This window comes from Malus sylvestris, chromosome 1 (assembly GCF_916048215.2).
Source record: "Malus sylvestris chromosome 1, drMalSylv7.2, whole genome shotgun sequence".
NCBI lineage: Eukaryota > Viridiplantae > Streptophyta > Magnoliopsida > Rosales > Rosaceae > Malus > Malus sylvestris.
This window is the reverse complement of record NC_062260.1, coordinates 4166719-4187176: the sequence shown is the minus strand read 5'-3', so window position 1 is coordinate 4187176 and position 20458 is coordinate 4166719. Positions and strand designations below refer to the sequence as shown.

Sequence of the window (20458 nt, the reverse complement as noted above, 5' to 3'; positions counted from 1 at the left end):
AGGAAATTTCTCTTCAGAAACGAAAGACCAGAGCTTCCTCTTCATCATCTGTTCTGTTTCACCCTTATACGGCTCAACAAGGATCTTCTGGTGTCAACTCTTACAGAGGTAATTCTCGAGGTCACTTTCAGAATCGTAATCGCTATCATAACAATCGTACATTTGGAGGCAATCGTCCTACTTATAACACCTCTAGTGGTCTTCTTGGCTCGGGTCCAAATTCAAGATCTATAGGATTTGGTCAACACAATAATACCTCTTACTCTGGAAGGTTTCTTCAGTGTCAGTTATGCCTCAAATCTGGTCATGAAGCTCTCAATTGTGAGAAGCTCTCTCAGTTTGCCTCTCAATGATCACATACTAGACCTCCTCTTGGTATGACCGCTGCTACTTCTCTTCCACTAAGCTATTGGCTAACTGATAGTGGTGCATCTCATCATGTGACTCCGGATCTAGCTTCTCTTAATTCTGCCATTCCCTACACTGGCAATGATCAACTATTAGTTGGTAATGGTAAGGGTCTATGTATCTCTCACACTGGATCTGCTTTAATTCGCACTATGAATGCTACATTTCAACTTAATGATGTGTTGTTAGTTCCCAAAGCTTCACATAACTTGTTATCCGTTTACAAGTTTGTTTGTGATAATTAGGCTTCTCTGACTTTTGATCCATTTGGGTTTTATATCAAGGACCTAAGTACTAGGAAGATGCTCTTCCAAGGCCCCAGTGAAGGTGGCTTATATCCTTTCTACTGGGATGCATCCAATGGAACCTCAGGCATTGCTCTCTCTCCTCATGCATTGATGATTACTAAAGCGGATGCTCATGTATGGCATAAACGACTAGGTCATCCATCGAGTCTAGTCTTTCATAATGTTGTGAATAAAAACCAGCTACCTGTGATTGGTTCTGTAAACACAGGGTCTGTTTGTACTGCTTGTAAGTTGGGGAAAGCTTCTAGACTACCCTTTTCCATTTTGCCGTGTACTACTACTAGGCCATTTCATTTACTCCATACCGATGTTTGGGGTCCTTCTCCCACTTCCTCATGTACTGGTTATAAATAATATCTCATTGTAGTAGATGATTACACGAAATACAGCTGGTTATATCCATTGTTCTATAAATCTGATGTTTGCTCTGTCTTCAAGACTTCTGTGCACAAAGTTCAAACCTTTTTCGATTGTAAAATACAATGTCTAAGGTCTGATTCTGGTGGTGAATTTTTAAGCAAGGATTTTTAGGGGTTTCTTAATGCACAAGGGATTACACATCAATTAAGTTGCCCTCATACACCTGAACAAAATGGGTGTGCCAAAAGGAAACATAGACATGTTGTCGAAATGGGCAGGACTCTTCTTTTTCAGAGTGGTTTGGAAACAAAATTTTGGGTAGAAGCTTTTCAAACTGCTGTGTATCTCATCAATCGCCTGCCTCCTCAATCTTCTTCTGTTAGTCCTTGGGAGAAACTATTCAAAGCGCCTCCTAAGTATCATAATCTTAAGGCTTTTGGTTGTGCTTGCTATCCTTGGTTGCAGCCCTACTCATCGCATAAACTGGATACAAAGAGTAAATTGTGTGTATTTTTTGGGTATAGTCTTAATCATAGTGGATACAGATGCTTTGATCCTGTGGCTAATAAACTCTATGTCTCTCGGCATGTTACATTTGATGAATAATTATTTCCTTTCAAGACTGGGATGTTCTCAGGTTCTATTCTGTCTTCAGATACTTCTACTACAAGTACAGTTCCTGCACCTATACCTATGACTATTCCTGTTTCTTCTTCAACAAGTACAGTTCAGTTGGCTCATCCAGATAGTGTCTCACAACCTTCAGCCTCTTCACCATCTGCTGATTCTTCATCTCATATTCCCTGCAATATAACAGAGTGTTCCTCATCTACTCCTTCCTTCGCACCTGCACCTATACCTATTAATTTCCATCCTATGCTTACAAGGGATAAAGCTAGAATTCACAAGCCAAAAGTCTTCACTGCAACTAAACACTCTCTTCCTGCTTCTGTTGATTCCATTACTTGTCTTCCTCCAACACCTACCACTTTTTTACAAGCTTTCAAGAATCCAAACTGGATGGCAGCCATGAAGGCTGAGTTTCAAGCCTTGCAATCTACTGGGACTTGGGATCTAGTTCATTTTCATCCTGAATTGAATTTAGTAGGTTGCAAATGGGTTTTTAAAGTCAAGCATAGACCAGATGGTTCGATAGAATGGTTTAAGACTCGGCTGGTGGCTAAAGGGTTCCATCAACAAGAAGGTCTTGATTTTACTGAGACCTTCAGTCCGGTTGCTAAGCCTACTACTATTCGAATTTTATTGTCAATTGCAGTTTCCTATGACTGGTTCATTCATCAACTTGATGTAAGTAATGCATTCTTGCATGGTACTTTAAAAGAGGATGTCTACATGATCCAGCCCCCTGGTTTTGTTGATTCCAACCACCCACAACATGTGTGTAAACTCAAGCGTTATCTCTATGGTTTAAAATAGGCACCTCAGGCCTAGTATGAAGCATTTTACAAAGCTATTCTGTCCTTGGGATTCTCGGCTTCTTCCTCTAACACCAGCTTGTTTATCAAAAAGGATTCTACCATCACCTTCATCTTAGTCTATGTTGATGACATTTTCATCACAGGGAGCTCTACCTCCGTCTGCACCTCCATCATTTCTCAATTACAAACTATGTTTCCCGTCAAGGATTTGGGTGATCTTCACTACATTTTGGGAATTGAGGTTCACAGATCTGCCAAAGGTTTATTTCTTCATCAGTCTAAATATGCTCTTGACTTGTTAAAGAAGACTAATATGGTTGGTGTTAAACCTTGCTCCACTCCTGTTGCATATGCCAAACTGGATCACTCTCGTACTCTACTCTCCGATCCTACATTTTATAGATCCACTGTTGGGGCCTTACAGTATCTTACATGGACGAGACCCGATTTGGCATTTGCTGTTAACCAAGTCTGTCAGTATATGCATTCTCCTCGGACAATTCATTTGCAAGCAGTTAAACGAATACTTCGTTATTTGAAGGGTACTCTTGATTCTGGTTTATGGTTTACTAAAGGTTGTCAAAGCCTTACTGCGTGGTATGATACGGACTGGGCAGGTTGTCCTATTGATAGACGATCCACAAGTGGCTATTGTGCTTTTCTTGGACCTAATCTCATCTCTTGGAGTGCCAAGAAGCAATGCACTGTTGCCCGCTCGTCTACTGAAGCTGAGTATAGGTCTCTGGCCAATACAGCTGCTGAACTCAATTAGATCAGTAAGATTCTGCAAGATATCTCTTTTCCTATCCTCAAAACTCCTACGATTTTCTGTGATAACAAGAGCGCAATTGCATTGGCCTTCAATCCTGTCTTCCATGCTCGGACAAAACATGTTGAAATCGACTACCATTATATTCGGGAAAAGGTTCTCAGTGGCACAGTTAGTGTTCATCATGTTATATCTCTTCTTCAACTGGCAGATATTTTCACCAAATCCTTGCCTTCTCATCGCTTTGCCGAGTTAACTTCCAAGCTTTCAGTTAAAACCCCTAACTTTAGCTTGAGGGGGTGTGTTAAGGATACAATAGGACCACCAACTAAGTCTATATCTGATTAAAAGATTTCTTATCTGTGAAGATATAGTTGGTAGAGTAGGTGGTTGCATCTATATATATTGTATTGTACATGTTCTGAAAGTGTAATGAAATCCTTCTATTTCAATCATCTCTCTCTTTAGAATTCTTTCTCTCTCTACCTCTAATTGTTCTCTCACAGAATCATGAGTTTCTACAGCTAGCCCCCTAATTTGTTGATTGTCTTGTGTTTTGGACAATCCATTCTACCCAAAATCAAAATTTACTCGGTGCTGCTTTGTGCTTTTTAAGCAGCACACAAATTTATAATCCTTGCCGTGCAACTTGTTATTGGCAGTCGGCATTGAGAATCTTAAACCTAAGCCTATCGTAGCAATCCGTTGCAACCATGGGAGAAAAGACAATATTGTCTCTTATTGATCAAATATCCCTCTTAGATGATCAAGATGATTTAGAAAATTCGGTAAAACTTTTAATAATGTCTAGAGATCGTGTCTCTTGCATTTTTTTCTTTGAAGATTTGGTTGACAAATCATTGGTATGTTTCCCCTGCATTTTTAAGAACAAAGGGCATATCCTTGTAACAATACGTACCTCGGTCAATAACAAAGGATGTCTCTTCCATATTTGGCTCATACATCTTTATTTGATTGTATCTGGAGTAAGCATCCATGAAGCTTGGTAGTTCATGACTTACAGTTCAATCTACTAGCAGATCGATCCATGGGAGCGGGTACGAATCCTTTGGACAAGCTTTGTTTAGGTTCGTGAAGTCCACGCGTACTCTCCACTTGCCAATTTTCTTTTGCACTAGCACTACGTTCGCTAGCCAGTCTGGATGGTGCACACCTCAATGATGAAGTTGGCATCTTTTAGCTTGTCAATCTTGGCTTCTATGATCTTGCTCCGCTCTGTTTCGTAATTTCACTTTCGCGGGATAACTGGTTCGGTAGTTGCACCTAGTGGATGCGGTGGCAGATCACAGAAGGATCAATCTCGGGCATGTTTTCTGCAGACCAGGCAAACACATCCTTGTTGGCCCGCAAGAAGTTGGTAAACAACTTTTTCTCTTGGTCGATCACTTCATTAGCCTTCTCGGCGAAGTGAAGTCTTTTATGATTCGTTATTCTCATGTCACATTTTAAAGTTTAGCCAACAGACAGCCGAACCGTTTTGACGATTAAAACAATCATCTTTTTTGAGTGTCCATACAGTTCAATGCTGATTCGACAGACCTATATTTTCACCAATATAGTTGAGGTTGTTGAACCAAAACTTCGTAGTGAGTTGCATAACCTTGTATTTTTTTTAACTCAAGGCCGAGACTGTTCCTTCCTCGGCCGAAGTGCTCCCGCCCAGAGTTAGGGCACAGTCTTTCACGTGATGTTCACCTCCTGCACCATATGCTCACCTTGGATCCAAGTTAGGTGCACAGGCTTGTCATACTGACCATTTTAAGTGGTTTCGACTCGTAGGTGACCCGCGATTATTCGCACAGCCTTCACGTGATCGTAGCACTAGAGCATATTTATTTTACACCTAGTCTTGTCATACAGACCACTTTAGGTGGTTCCAACTCGTGTGCACGATTTGATTTGATATGATTGAGATTGGTTTTGAGCTATATACTCAGTCGTACAGATTGAGTTAAAAGGATTTGGCTGATGCAATATTTGACATTAATATATTTTGTCTGGATTACTTATGGCATTGCATTGAGATACTTTGGCATGGTATACTTCATGGATTTTCATCTTGAGTATGATTTCTGATACAACTTATTATTACTATTATTTTCTGGGAAATTATACAAGTTTTACGGCGAAGGGTTATAACTTTTGAGAAATGAAATGATTTTGAAAAGCTTTGTTTTTGCCCACTCACACTTTCTGTTTTACGCTCCTCCAGGTTTTAGGTAGAAGGCTTGGGTGGCTCACGGGATTTCAACGGTGGTTCTGACAGAACATCATAAATGTAGGATCAACCTTGGGTGTTGTATAATTAGCACTTGTCCTGCTTGACTACACTTAGGCTATTTATGCTCTGGTTGTGTATTTCACACTTAATCTCGCACTGGCACCTTATCTTATCTAGTTCTGCTAGTAGTTTGGTTTTTATTCCATCATAATTCCTTACATCTCTATTGCTTCCGCACTGTGCACATGGCTACGTCACCCTTACATGACGGCCAGCATGCGCTGATTTAGGTCGAGGTGTGTCATTCGCCCAGCTGAGCTTGGCAACGAATTGGCACGCCCTCATCAGCATTCAAACCACCAAACGATGTAGTTAACTTCTAGGTAATCAGCTTGGGCATCACATATGCTTAGTAATTTTAGGATCGAAAAAATGCTTAATTAATTGGTAATTAAAATAGGAATGATGAAATTGTGATTAGGACTTCATATATATATATATATATATATATATTATGATGACAGATACACACACACACACTTACCTTTCTATTTGTATAAATAATACGATGACAGATAATTACAGTTTCTATATTGATTGGAGGTGTGTTGACCATTTGATTTGTAAATTTCTAAGTCTCTTTTAAATCTACACGAGAAAATATGCCCGCGCGTTGCTGCGGGAACTTGAATGTATTAATCGCAACAGGCATGAATAGTTTCCCCACAAAGCAACTAAAAAGACATAGCACCTAAGAATCAATGAACAATTGAGACATCTTACTCATATGTGAGTCTCAATCCCTATTTCAAATCCCTATTGGACAAAAGTCCTATTTCTTCTCCAAATTGAATGGACATCATTGATCAAGCAATTAAACATTCCTACTGGCAAATAATTGACCAAGAGTTGAGCAGATATATAAGGATTGGAAAAAGAGGACGCAATTAAACTATATAATTTAACAAAAGTAAAGGTCAACACAACTCTTCAAATTAGACTATATATCTAATTTACCAGAAAACTTTGTAAAATTGATAGTTTACCTGATATAAGCACTTAATTTTTCTATTTAAAACAGTTTACCCATTCTTAATAAGTAAAATATAGCTTAAGCTTAATTTATTAACATCTTAATGCAGTTCAAAAGTATTTCCTGTTGTGGCGAGAAGGAGAAGTTATAGCCAACCCGCCTTAACTTTTAACTTTTTCCAGATGCATATGTACAATTTACCTGCACCCTCATACCATGTGTCTTGAGCTGTTATCTATCCTTCACTTGCAGCATTTTCGCTCTTCTGCACGTGAACTTCGACAACAAACGATTTCAGCTATTACCGGTTAATGGAGATGTCTTTTGCACAACTGGATTACAAAGGGCGAGAAACAGTATTAGAAAAACACATTATACTCAAAATCATCAGTAAAGATATTTTCAAACAAATCACAATCCATTACACAAAGTGGATCCAACTCCAAGGCAAGACTAAGCAAACACACAAACTGTATAAAAACCCAATAAAAGTAGAAGTGTAACAATATTGTTATGCATGTAGATTTATTCTCACAGATAACGAATATAACAATTTGATGATCTTGTTACTCAAGCTCCAAGGAAAAATGAAATAAAATTCAATGGTTAAAATTAATCCTTATGCAAATGTATTCCCCACATCTATATCATTCAAGTACAACAAAATTCAATGGTTTCAACCAAAAAAAAAAATCCTAATTGACTTGAGTTCAGGACATTCAAGTACAACGTAATTGAAATCTGTGCAAGAGATTCCATGAAAACATAACATAAAAACAAAACTTAATTGAAAGCAGAAAGAAAAACTTGGACATGAGAACCGATAAACACATTGTACCATAAAATGGCTCTACATGAGAGAAGGAGCAAGGGAAGAAAGTGTGTAGAGAGAGAGAACGCACAAAGTCATAAATCTTGAAACATCCCAACGTTACAAAAGCAATAGTACAAAATGCCTCACATAAAGATAGAAGAGCCCAACAATAAGTAAGAAAGACATTAGTTGCTCCATCTATAGCACATTTTGCAACAACAGTTGGGCTCTTGAAACTAAAAGATCATAAATACATTTATGTAAGGGTAATCGGAACAAAAAAAAGCAATTGAAAGTCGATTACAGACTACTCCGGTGTTTACCCAATATTGGGGAATAAAAAATTTGGGAGATCATGCAAATTTTGGAATCCAACTCCAAAATTTGGAGGAATTGGATTCCTTACAATTTGGTGGAGGTTGAATTCCGAGTTATTGGAATGCATTTTGCCTTCCCATTTATACCCTCGAAAAATATGAACAATGATTGGAGACCGAGTAGCACACACTCAGAAATAAAAGATTAGCAACCTTTACTTCAAGATAAACATAATGCATACAGAAGAATAAAACTGCAACAAAAAACTTTGCACACAAACTTTTGAACTGAAGATGAGAATTAAAAGAATCACACCACTTACCCTTTCAAAAATAAATCCTGGACTTACAGATTCAGAAAAACCCTGTGAGCCATTCACATATACCTATACCTGTCAAGGTGCACAACACCGTTAACTGCTAGAGTTGACATCTACCTGTTCATTCACAGAACAGATAGAGTGAAGGAGACACAGAAAACAAACCAAGCTTCAAGTCTTGTTGTCTAATCTAAATTAGAGAACGCTCACCCAGAAGACAAAGTAATACACATTTATTAGGAAATTGTTCTGTAGTAGAGGCTATATAAGTGATCATTTCAACAACCTGTTGCTGAACCTATGTTTATCAAGATGTAACAAAGTAAAGCAAACAAAAAAAGGCATTGTTAAATCTTACTAACTACAAATTCATAAAGTAACACCAACCCGTAAAATGTAACACCACAGAAAAAAAAGACTCCGTAAAGACAACACTCTTGTTAAGACACCCCAACTAAATCAATTAGCAGCAAGAGACCAACATGGCAATGGGAGTCTTCAAAAAGGAAACAAAACAGAAGATATAAAATAGTAGACAAATGGTCATAGTTATATTAATTGAAATTGTTCAGAAAAAAACAATGTTGAATACATACTTCCTTAGAATAAAAAATTTGATTAATTCATTATAATGGTTTTTTGTAACCCAAGTAGAAAAGGATACAACTTAATAACGATGGAAGCCACAGACCTATGTCATTTCTTATTCGGGATCAAATAGAGCATATTTCTTATTCAGGAGCCAGAAATTTAAGATTGCAAGCTCGAGACTTCCATACCTCAAACCAAAGCCGGTGTGCTGTCTAGTAGTCCAAACCTTGATCCTTGATAAATTGAACTTCCTTCTTTGATCTAACAATCGAAAAATAGATAAATTAGGCAGCATGTCATATCAATATAACACCCCTATACATACACACAGATACCAAAACAGCCTACATTCAGATTTGCATCATATCCTTGTTTCTAACTCTCTGGGGAATTTTCACAAACACCTAATAGGCAAGATTTGCTTCAATATAAAAGAAATCTGATTTAGTCAGTGATCTAAATTGCATGTATATCTGAACGACCATGCTTGTTAGTCAATCATGTTATAGGATGTATTTAACACTTACCAAGTGGTTCCAAAACAACATCCTACATACATATTATGTTGCCAAACTATGAATCAAGACCAAACTTTCCTACTTTGGTAATGTAATCTCCTAGTCTAGTTACGATTTGGTTCCTGTATTTTGACCTGAAAACAATTTTGGTCCCCTAGAAGTTGCCAATGGCACCCGAATAGTAACTGGAAAACAACTCAGACACAACTATGAAAAATTAAAACTCGAGGCACCAAAGTATGAGAACAAAGAAACCAAAATAGTTAAATTTACCCTTTTATATCATACATACCATTAAAATTTTGTTTAGAGATAAAAATGATAGTCATAGTAGAGAATCCAACCTAACAAAAGAAAGTGGATTTCCTCACTTTCTAGTGCTATTATATTTACTATGCTTGAGACCATTCAAAGATGAAAAAAGTGGAAATTTCATGCAATATGAAAACAAATCCCTGATAGTTAAAACTGCTTACCGTAGAAGCTAACAATCTTATTTCGTACGAAAAACATGAAGATCACTAAAAGACAGCAGAATATAACTTTCATCAATGACATACTTTATGAGAATTTTGGATACAAAAGTGGCTCCAATAAAATAAATTTAGACTCGTATATGCAATATATTAACATGTGAAAAAAACATGCATACCTAATGAAATAATGAGGAGAATGGCCTTTGACCATTTGTTGTCTTTGATACAACTCTTTTCATCCATGCCTTCATGTTTCTATCCTTGGGGACATTGACATGAATAATTTCCAAGTGAATTTATGCATGTTGCAATATCTGGAAAGTAAGGAACCATGGACGACCATCAGTTAAAATCCAATTTTTAAATTGGTTGATTAACATATAAGTTTTATATATCAATGTTTACATCTACGTTGTTTGAGAAGGTAAATTAGCAACATATACCGTGATCAAAAAATTAACAGTAATAAACTGCTCATTATTCGAAATATACATGAAAGTTGTCATTCACATGATCCAAATGGTAGTTAATGCGAGGACAAAACAAAAGGAAACAAATATTATAGCAGCATAAGTTGAATAATTGCAGCAAGCAAACAAATAGAAGACTCAAAAACTGGAAATGAAAGCAGGTAACATTGAGTTTTAATAACCGAAAAGGGACCTTGTTTAAGTAGCTCCACAACAGCATTTATACTTGGAGGATGAGCTGCAAAAACAGAAACGAAAACACAAATTAAACTAAAAAATATAGATTTTAACACTAATCCAAGGATTAAATATCAAATATAAAGTCATTAGGATTGGGACCTTTGCATTGAGGAATATCTACTACATTATGAGTTCCCACCAAATCCTTATCTCTATTCCTCCCGCTCTCTCTCCTGATGGCATGCTCTCACCGAGTCCCTCTGCAGCTCATAGAAAGAAAGGAAATGAAAGTCTCCCTAACCCACCCAATCCGTTCAAAACCCTACAGACTAAAACGACCATCGCACCCCTACCTTTCCATGATTATCAACACGCGGCATCAACAATTAATGAAATAAGTTTAACCATATATTCAAACAACAATGATATAAACAACAAAGAAATAAAATAGCAGAAAAATCTAAGGTTTAGATGAGAGAAGAATTAAAAGCATCTATTCAATTAAGGCGCTTGAAATTCATATGTTTACAATTCATCTACTGAATGGAGCGCGTAGAAATTGACTAAATTCATACATATGTTTAGGATTCATCCTTCTTCCTCATAAAAATTGCTCCGAACTGCAATTTTCAATACAATTTGAGCCAAAATTTAATTTAGTATCTGTCATCATCAAAATCTTCTTTCGAGTCAAAACTCATGATTGGGGGAGTTCAATAAGCAACAAATAATTACCTAAAGGTTTCATCCACCAACAACAATCCCTTCCTCAACAGCCGAATGAAAAAAAAATAATAAAAAAGTTTTAAATTTTGATGGTGCTTTCTGTGCCAAAGATAAGATGAAAGAAAACTTAACATGTGTACCTGTTTAGGTAAAGTGAACAAAGATTTTATACAAAACAGAAAAATTAGCAATTTGTAAATTTATTTTGTCATGCCATAAAGCTTTTAAGAATCGAGTAACATATATTTTCGACATACTGGTTCTTTGCGTGAATAAACTGAAGGTATAACCCTGCCTTCTTCTGTGGAATGCTTCCCTAACTGCAATAGCAGACAAACTGATGATGATGGGGACTACTAAATTCCTGAAAAAAGAATGAAATTTTGAAGCTTTACAAAGTGTAACAATAAAACTGCACCCTGTGGAGAAACCACATAATTCACTAACCTTGATAAAGTCAGAAGTATCCACATCCTGCCTGTCTAAATTCCTAAAAAAAGCATGAAATTTTGAAGCATTACAAAGTGTGCTTTTTAAAACTTGGACACAGGGCCTTCTTCTTCCGGAAATTATCAAAACTAATCAAATTGTGGAATTCTAATCGTTAAAATGACATACCAGACTGAAGAAATATTGTCGTATGCCTCTCACTTCTTCAATGGAGTTATAGCTCCTTATACCAAGAACTGCAACAATTCAATCAAAAATGAGACCAAGTTTATGCAAAGTAAATACATACACAATAACATTATATTTGACAATATAAGACATTGAATTCCCCACTCTTTGATACTTAAATACTCGTCCTATTACCAAATAGCTATTGGAAATGGTTTGAGTTATAAAACCTGACTCTAAACAGGCCTGACTCTTATCAAATAGCTCTCGAAAATTCAATATGTAAAAACTGAAACAAAAAAATAGATCCCAAATCTCATCCCACAACGAACAATGAACCAAAGTTACATGAACAAAAACAATACCAACATTTCAAGCTGTACAAAACTAAACCCATTTAGGAAAGCACAAAGTCATACATCCAATCATGTCCCATTCAAAATTCCAATACTCGATTCTAAAGAATAAAGAGAGCAATAGCATTCAAAATCAATAGTTCGCAAGTCTCCAACCAGCATAGCAAAATGCAAAGAGAGCAAAAGTCTCCAACTCTCCAACCAACATAACAAAATGTCAAAAATCAAAATGCCTTATGGCATTAGTACAACACAAAGTTCAAAATATTAGCAATAAATTTAAAAATGCATTATCTAATATCATTATTGAGGGCATAAGTTGGAAGAGAAGACAAAAAACGAAAAGGGGTTGATGCAGGCAGTGTAAAAAGCATAAGAGAGGAAAGATACCCAAAACCAATCACAAATCGTAGTGAAAATTCATGTTATAGCAACCCTAAATTCAAAAAATTTCTCTCGTTTTCTATATTTTCTCATCAAACAAACCACATACTCATATAAAATCGGAAAAGTAAAATTACCAACAGTAGCGTGGTGGCTCGTATCGCCCACAGTGGCGTTGAGATTGCTTTCTGCAGCAAGGATTACAAAGGAAGTCCGTAAAATTCATCGACAACTGGAAGAAAACAAAACCACCGAAAGTCAGAGATTTGCAAAACCGAAAAGAAATGAGAGAGACAGATAGAGAGAGAGAGAGAGAGAGAGAGAGAGAGAGAGATTGGAGTACCGTAAGTGTATAAACATATTGGAAAAACAATTGCATGGCAATTACTACAACTTGAATCAAAATTCCACTGTTTATTACACATTGCTTTGGAATTGTGTAAGTAGAGAAAGAGTTGGAGTTCTTACAGTGTTGGCAAACTGAATATTATTCGAGCGCCTTGAGAGATTCATTGAAGGACTTCGTTCAACGTTTATCAAATGTCACTAAATTCTGTAATGTATGTGGAAAAATCCAGAAATATTAGATATGAACAAAAATAAGTGAATCAGACGACTGTAATTTTGAAATCATATATACTAAAACTCGTAAGGGCTGGTTACTGTGGATGACCAGTGTGATGACCGTTTTGTCCCTCGGTTTATCCTTGCTTTCCTCTTTTTGGTCAGCTTTGTACAGTGAGATTACGGTTTTGCCCATTGGATGCACGTGTCGACCATCGCTGTGCGACGCCTGCTCTCCACTTTTCTTCTCACTTTTTCCCTTCCGTTTCAATTTTGACCCACTTTTCTTCTCACCTCTCTCTCTCTCTCTCTCTCTCTCTCTCTCTCTCGCCATTCTCGGTTTCTGCTATATTCCCAACTCTAGCCTTCTGTCTTCAAAACGCCGATTTTTCTCGCCCTCCAACCTTCCATCTTTCTCTCAGGAATTATCGACAACGGTGCAATTAGATCTGATTCAATTTTTTACCCAGAAAAGTTGGCGTTTCATGGTGAGTTTTACGGCTTTCTCAGTGTGGGTGTTTTATTTATTTATTTTTGTGGTTTTAGATTTGAAGATGGGTTTTGTGTTTATGTTTTCTTTTTGTGATTCTGTTTGTAGGCTCAGATCCTCCTCCTGTTCTTCGTCACCCAAACCCGCAGCCCCATCTTCGATATATACTGACGGAAACACCACGAATTGAGGCGCAACACCAATACTGTAACAATTACAAGAAAAAAGATCCAAACCCGCAAAGGTATTCTGTTTTTTTTTTTTTTTTTTTGGTTCTGGGCTTTTGAGCTGTTTGGATATTGAGAATAATTTTTTCATTTTTTTTCATTATTTTGTTTCTGGGTTGCCTTTAATTAAGAGAATTAGGAAATGGGCTTAGAGTGAATTTAAATTCTGGGATATCCCTTGAGGAAAATCTTGGTCAGATTCTGTTATGTGTTGTTATCAATCATTGAATTGGTTTTGGAGTTTTCGTTTGATCAAAGAGATAGAGTGTTTTTTTTGGGTGAAACTTTTAATCGGTGAGATTTTTAGTTAGGCTATGTTTTGGGTTTTGGCAAATTTCTAGCGTGTTTATGCATGTGGTTTTTATTATAGACTTGGAAGAAAATGGGATTGAGGGTGAGGGGAAAGCGGCAGAGAAAGCATGGAAGAGAGATTTGGGATAGGAAAACAGATGAAAAGAATATGATAGAGGAATGGGTTCAGTTCATTTTCACTAATTTTTTTAACTGATTTGGGGTTTTGTTTGGGGTTTGAGGCCATCATTGGCGTTAAGACGTTTATTGTCAGACCGTGTGTGTTTTTTGCTTACTTTTATTGGTAATTTTTATGTTATTCTTACGATTTTGTGTGGTAGGGTTTCTAAATTTTATCATTGATCATTTGGTTTTTTTTTGTGTGTTGGTTTGTTTGTTTTGCAGGTTGTGTTTGTGCTGGGACAACATTTTCCACCTTCTGTTTGCACTGGGATGATTGCGTTTTAAAATTGTTGAGGGTGAGATTTACGTATGGAATCATTCCATTTTTTTTCTTCCAAGTATCTGTATTTAGTTCTCTTTAATTTTAAATTTTAAAAATTAAATCGTTATTTGAGTAATGTTTTATTAGTTTTTGTTATGTGTTGTGATCAAGAATTCTGTTGGATTTGGGAATTTTTGTTTGATGAGAGAGATGAGGAGCTTTTTTTTGTTTGAATTTTTTATTGGACCGATTTGCAATTGGATTGCATTATTCCTTTTTGCACCATTCTTATACAAGCACTTCATTATTTTAAATACAATTTGAAGAGAGCTCGGTTGCAGGTTGGATATAAAATGTTAAGGTGAGATAAAATCGAGATGCCAACTGTGGAAGAATGATTTAGAACTGGGGGAGGAAAACAAAGGGAAGATAGAAGAGTATAAGAGAGGGATAGGGTAGACCTCATTTAGAGGTTTTTTTTTTAATCGATTCAAGACTTACATGTATCATCATCCTATATACTGAAACTCAGTTTTGAGTACTATTGATGACCAGTGGCCGGACCCATATGCCCCTCGCTTTCCTCTGTTTCCCTTGCTGTTTTCACATTTGTACAGTCGAATGGTTGTTTTGCCCCTCGCTTTTTTATTATATTTTTTGTCTTTTATGTTTTTCTGTGTTGGCACAAGGTTACACCAGTATTAAACAACTACAGGTCCTCCAAAGGTTAGCTTATTACCATATTTCATCAAGTTTGATAAATAGATCTTCATTTTTTACTACAGTTAAATACATGGACATGCCTCCACAAATACAGATTAGTTCTTGGTTTAATACTTTGTGTTCAGTAAAGTTGACATAGAAAATCTTCCCATTGTGTACCAAAATCCTCCACACATGAAAACAGAAATTCTTACTCAAAAAACACATTACAATACTGCTGTATCTGCTGTTTTTTTTATTAAAGTAACGCACTGTTTTCAATTTTATATCCAACACAAAAGAAAATGCTCTTACACAATGTGGTTACTTACATTTTTTAACTTATCTACCACATGTTAATCTGAGTTATATAAACAGGAAAACAACAGTTCAATAGAAATATGATGCATATCATTTAGTTAACAATGGTGGCAGCTAAACAATCAAACAGTTTGTTTCAATTAGTTAGTACATTTTATAAATTTCTCAATCAGAACTGTTTCAGTGTATTCAATACATTTTTTAAGCACCTTTCCAGTTAGTTGTCCAAACTAATTATTCCAGCTTATTCACCGTATAATACCAACAATTTAACGACCAATGATACTTCATTTAACATAGACTCCATTTGGAAAAAGCAAAATAAATCTTTTTCTCTGCTGAAAAACCAACAGATATAATGATGTAGATCAGTTATATCAACAAATTACCATAGTTCACCCTAATGCTATACAAGTTTGGCTGCTCTTATTTTTCCTCATTATTCCATCGGTGATTTGTATTTTCTGTTATTAACCATTCTTGACTAATAAGTCTTTTTCAAGACTAATTGTGTTCGGCTTTTTTTTTTTTTTTTTCAATCTTTGTACTGTATGGTTTTCTATCATATAATTACAGTTTAATCTGATTACAAGTTTAAATATACTTTTTCCAATGCCTTAGGAAAAAAATTATATTGCTGTTCACAATGGACATGTCCAGCTTGCAAAAAGTTATAAGGTATATGCTACCCCTCTCCATAATTTAAATATCTATAATGTGCATAAAATTTGTAACTTGAGCTTAAGAAGCTTCTGGTACACAGCCAAATCACTTATATAAACAAATTAACATCATTGATCCAAATCCTATACCAATTGATTCCTTTTTATTCTCTCAACCTTTTGTCTAATTTTATTTTTCTTTTTTTTTTTTGGTGACTTGCTGTAGAAGTTAGAATGAGCTTTTCACATAACATGGATGATGAGTATGAGAAACTCATCCAGAGAATGAATCCACCAAGGTACATACAAAAATCATACATTGGGTTCATATAGAAGTTTGAATTTTCTTTTAGGATACAACTTTGATGCAATAATTTATATCATGGTTTGTAACATATCGTATAGATTTTGGCCGTAATTTGTTTTCATCACTATTTATTTCCTTGCTGAACACGATGAAGCGAATTCTCTTCATTTGCATTCTTCCATTTAAATTTGCATGTCAGTTTATGGTAAATAATATTCAATTTTCATTGTCTTTGATTCAACTAAGTTGCAGTTTTATCATCTATTTATAAAACTAAATACTCATTTAGGCTGACAATTTTTTTGTCTAGTAAAACTTAAACTGTAGCATTATGTATATCCAAGATTGAAGAAGAAATTTAAGTTAGATTAGATGGACACCCAATACTAGGGGTGATATTGGCAGGGTTGTAATCATATCAGTAGTCTATTGTATAAATAAAGTGAAATACAAGACTAACCCAACATGTATCATAAAATAATGTTGAACTACTTTTTTCTCTCTCGGTACTCAAGATATCATTCGTCACTTGGCCAAAAACGATAGATTATCCCTCATGATGTGCTTTCCATGTTTGAATATTTTGTTCATTCAGTTTCAAGTGTTTTCTTTTTGTGTATAAGAATATCTCAATAACTCATTGTGTTTTCTTTCCTCTAGGTGGTACAATAGTTCTACCCAATCAATCATTTTAAACAAGTTACCTTTATAAGGTATCAAAACTACAATTTTTCTATAGCAAATAAAATTCTTTCCTTCACTATGGTAATTTTATTTAGAATAATTACTGTTACATTGATACTAACTCAAATTTATACATTGCTAGAAAGTCAATTTGTATTCCCGCAGCAACGCGCGGGCATTAATAGCTAGTATTATCTATTTGCTAATACGGCCTTTTTCCATCAAAATAACATAACCCCAAAGAAAAAATGGAAATTAGGAATGACCCATAATCTGAAAATTTACAAAAATTAACAGAAACGGATGAAATATGAGAGAAAGAATTGGAGTTCTTACAAAGTGTTGACGAAATTTCAGAGAAAGAATTCAACTTTCCTGATCGTTTTTACTCTTTTCTCATCCCTCCCGTAAAAAATCCTAAACACTCATCACTCCACCCACCTCAAATCCTCTCTCTCCGAAGATAGCAAAAATATATGAACCTTTCTCTCTCTAATCCGAAGAAAAATCTGATCAAAATTTATAAAATTGGTTTTTGGTTTTGTATAAGTGTGGACAGTTAGAAGGGAATTTGTAGAGCGAAGAAGGGTAACGTTTTCAGTAGATGGGAAGCAAAGCCATATATGTCACATCCCGGCCCGAGGCGGACCATTTCCCGGGCCCGCTCCACCACCGTAGCATAATATTGTCTGCTTTGGGCCCCGACCACGTCCTCATGGTTTTGTTTATGGGAACTCACGGGCAACTTCCCAGTGGGTCACCCATCATGGGAGTGCTCTGGCCACCTTCTCACTTAACTTCGGAGTTCCGACGGAACCCGAAGTGAGCTCCCAAAAGGTCTTATGCTAGGTAGGGATGGGAATATACATTTAAGGATCACTCTCCTGGGCGATGTGGGATGTCACAATCCACCCCCTTAGGGGCCCGACGTCATCGTCGGCACACTTCCGGCCAGGGATTGGCTCTGATACCAATTTGTCACATCCCGGCCCGGGGCGGACCACTTCCCGGGCCCGCTCCACCACTGTAGCACAATATTGTCCGCTTTGGGCCCTGACCACGTCCTCACGGTTTTGTTTCTGGGAACTCACGAGCAACTTCCCAGTGGGTCACCCATCATGGGAGTGCTCTGGCCACCTGCTCGCTTAACTTCGGAGTTCCAACGGCCTTGTGCTAGGTAGAGATGAGAATATACATTTAAGGATCACTCTCTTGGGTGATGTGAGATGTCACAATATATGTAGCTCGATTCGTTTAGAACCAACGATCATCCACACAAAACTTTGACTTACACAAAAACTGATTCAAAAAACCAAAACAGATACCCAAAATTATAACCAAACAATCAAAACCCACAATAAAAGAAATTCATACAACAACAATGCTTTCACAGAAAAATCTCTAAAAAAAACCCCACAAACCCCCTAAAAAACTCAATCTGATTACCTCGCCCATCTCCCTCCCATCAGTCCCCTCCAAATCCATGGCAAGAGAGTGAAAGAGAAAGGATTAGAGAGAGATTGAGTGCGACAGAGATGAGGGGAAAACACGGGATGGGATTACCAATCCCTGAAATCACTCTCCCTACCCACAAATCCCTGTAATCACTCATCTGAACGTGCAAAAGAGCATGGTCCCATCGACCCCATTCCAGTTCAGAAACAAAGGAAATCAAAGTTCCCCTCTAACCAATGCTCGTTCAATCACCGACACCAACAATTGATTTGAGGAGAAAAAAATCAACCCTAACACCCTTTTTGGCAGCCTCACTTCTACCTTTCCCTTCCTCTCCCTGCCATCCCACACCTCTCTCCCTGAAATCCGTCCACAAATCCTCCCATATATATCTCTCTCAGCCTAATCCGTGAGTTTTGGCTGAAGCATAGCCACACAAAATTTAGATCAAACCCTAATTTCCAGAATAATGATAAAAATCGACAAAAAATATATACAATTGGCACGTTACCATTGATTCGAGTTCTCGTAAGGAGTGCGGTGGCAAGGTAAGGCGAGGTGTGCGATGGCTAGGGGAAGGCGAGGTGTGCGATGGCGAGGCGCCGAATCAACTTTGTCGTTGAAGAGCTCTGGAGCAAAATGGGTTTGTATTCGAAGAGATCTCTGGAACAAAATCGGGTTTGCTTCCATCCCCCACCCTTTCTACGATGGTCGACACGTGCAGTCTGAGGGGTGGCTATTTCATAAATAAATCGAAATTTTCAATCTGAAACTGAAGAGGCGGTGGTAATCTTGTAAATAAACTGAAATGTGGTTCAAAACACTGTTAATTTGTACAGTGCAATTGAAAAGCCTTCTTTAGACTAAAGTAATATGAACTTTTCAAAAGTACTAATCTATATCTCTCATATTTCAAAAGTATATTGAAAAACAAAAACCTACTCATTAATTCACCTCAGTATTTTTGGAAATAATTACAATACATGCATGATGCATATGAACTTGTTGCTATTTGAATAATACTGATTCATTCATTATCAAAATATGCACTCAATTAAGCATTGATATTAAGGAAAGCGGCTGAGGTGATGGCCCTGGAAAACTCGTGAAAATCGATAAGGCCATCGCGGTCGGTATCCGCCTCGTTCATCATGCCGAACAACTCCTGAACCGTGAGTGGGTGGCCCAGCTTGGCCATCGAGTGGGCCAGTTCCGCCGGGCTGATGTACCCGTTGGCGTCCCTGTCGAACATGCTGAACATCTCCCTCAACTGATCCTCACTGTACGAACACGGGCACCTGGCGTCGTCTTGCAAGAGTCCGTTGAGGTCCGGCCTCATCAGCGCCACGAACTCCGAGAACCCGACCAATCCGTTGTGGTTGGTATCCGACTTTCGAATCAGAGCCTGCAGCTGCTCATGGCTCGGCTTCAGCCCAAGCGACCGCAGCAGTGACCCCAACTCCGGCTCGGTCAAGCTGCCGTCTTTGTTGCCGTCAAACGATCGGAAGATCTTGCGCAGCTGTGCCATCTGCTCCTCCTCCATATTCGCCGCCGCCGCAACCGATTTATATTGTTTGCTTCTAGTGCTACTACTGGTACTACTAATGATCTTGCATGAGTAGGTTATTGCGATGAGAGTAAATTAGGGTGAAGATATATAATGCATAATATGGTCATGGCCGGCACAAATAATTCAACTAACATTGTGAATAGGGTGAAGATAAATATAAAGATCACTAAACGATAGGAAATTAGGAACAAAGACTTTGATTAATTAAGTAATTAATTAAAAATGATGAGTGGCCTGCAACGTCATCAGCAGTCGCTTGGGGTGAGTGGTTAAGGTTCGAACCTCTTAGGTGATGATTTCTTTTTAATTTTTGTTTATTTTTAATTTTTCGATAAATACTTGGCTCATTCCTAAAAATTATTTCAAGTTGAAAAGGCAAATATGGAGACGTGTGATAGGCGGTGGATCAGA

General features: G+C 37.1%; 1 protein-coding gene and 2 long non-coding RNA genes across 3 annotated transcripts; 1 reads left to right on the top strand and 2 right to left on the bottom strand.

Moving 5' to 3' along the window:
* Window positions 1-6454: 6454 nt before the first annotated feature.
* On the bottom strand, window positions 6455-17807 carry LOC126633220 (uncharacterized). The gene is made up of 12 exons (XR_007626984.1): window positions 17359-17807; window positions 12673-12882; window positions 12467-12561; window positions 11590-11657; window positions 11419-11461; window positions 11229-11335; window positions 10405-11111; window positions 10259-10303; window positions 9772-9909; window positions 8790-8862; window positions 8014-8082; window positions 6455-6891 (listed from the first exon to the last, which is right to left on the bottom strand). It is a non-coding gene; the product is annotated as an uncharacterized LOC126633220 (long non-coding RNA).
* On the top strand, window positions 13194-15264 carry LOC126633233 (uncharacterized). Its single transcript, XR_007626993.1, has 4 exons — window positions 13194-13381; window positions 13492-13627; window positions 14307-14380; window positions 14688-15264. It is a non-coding gene; the product is annotated as an uncharacterized LOC126633233 (long non-coding RNA).
* Window positions 17808-19400: 1593 nt separating the features above from the next.
* On the bottom strand, window positions 19401-20153 carry LOC126633182 (probable calcium-binding protein CML18). Its single transcript, XM_050303756.1, has one exon. It carries the CDS (start codon window positions 20018-20020, stop codon window positions 19532-19534), a length of 489 nt encoding a protein of 162 aa, XP_050159713.1. The 5' UTR covers window positions 20021-20153; the 3' UTR covers window positions 19401-19531.
* Window positions 20154-20458: the final 305 nt, after the last annotated feature.

Excerpts from the sequence above, each read along its gene's own strand:
- LOC126633182 (XM_050303756.1), bottom strand. The coding sequence starts at position 20,020 with ATGGAGGAGGAGCAGATGGCACAGCTGCGCAAGATCTTCCGATCGTTT.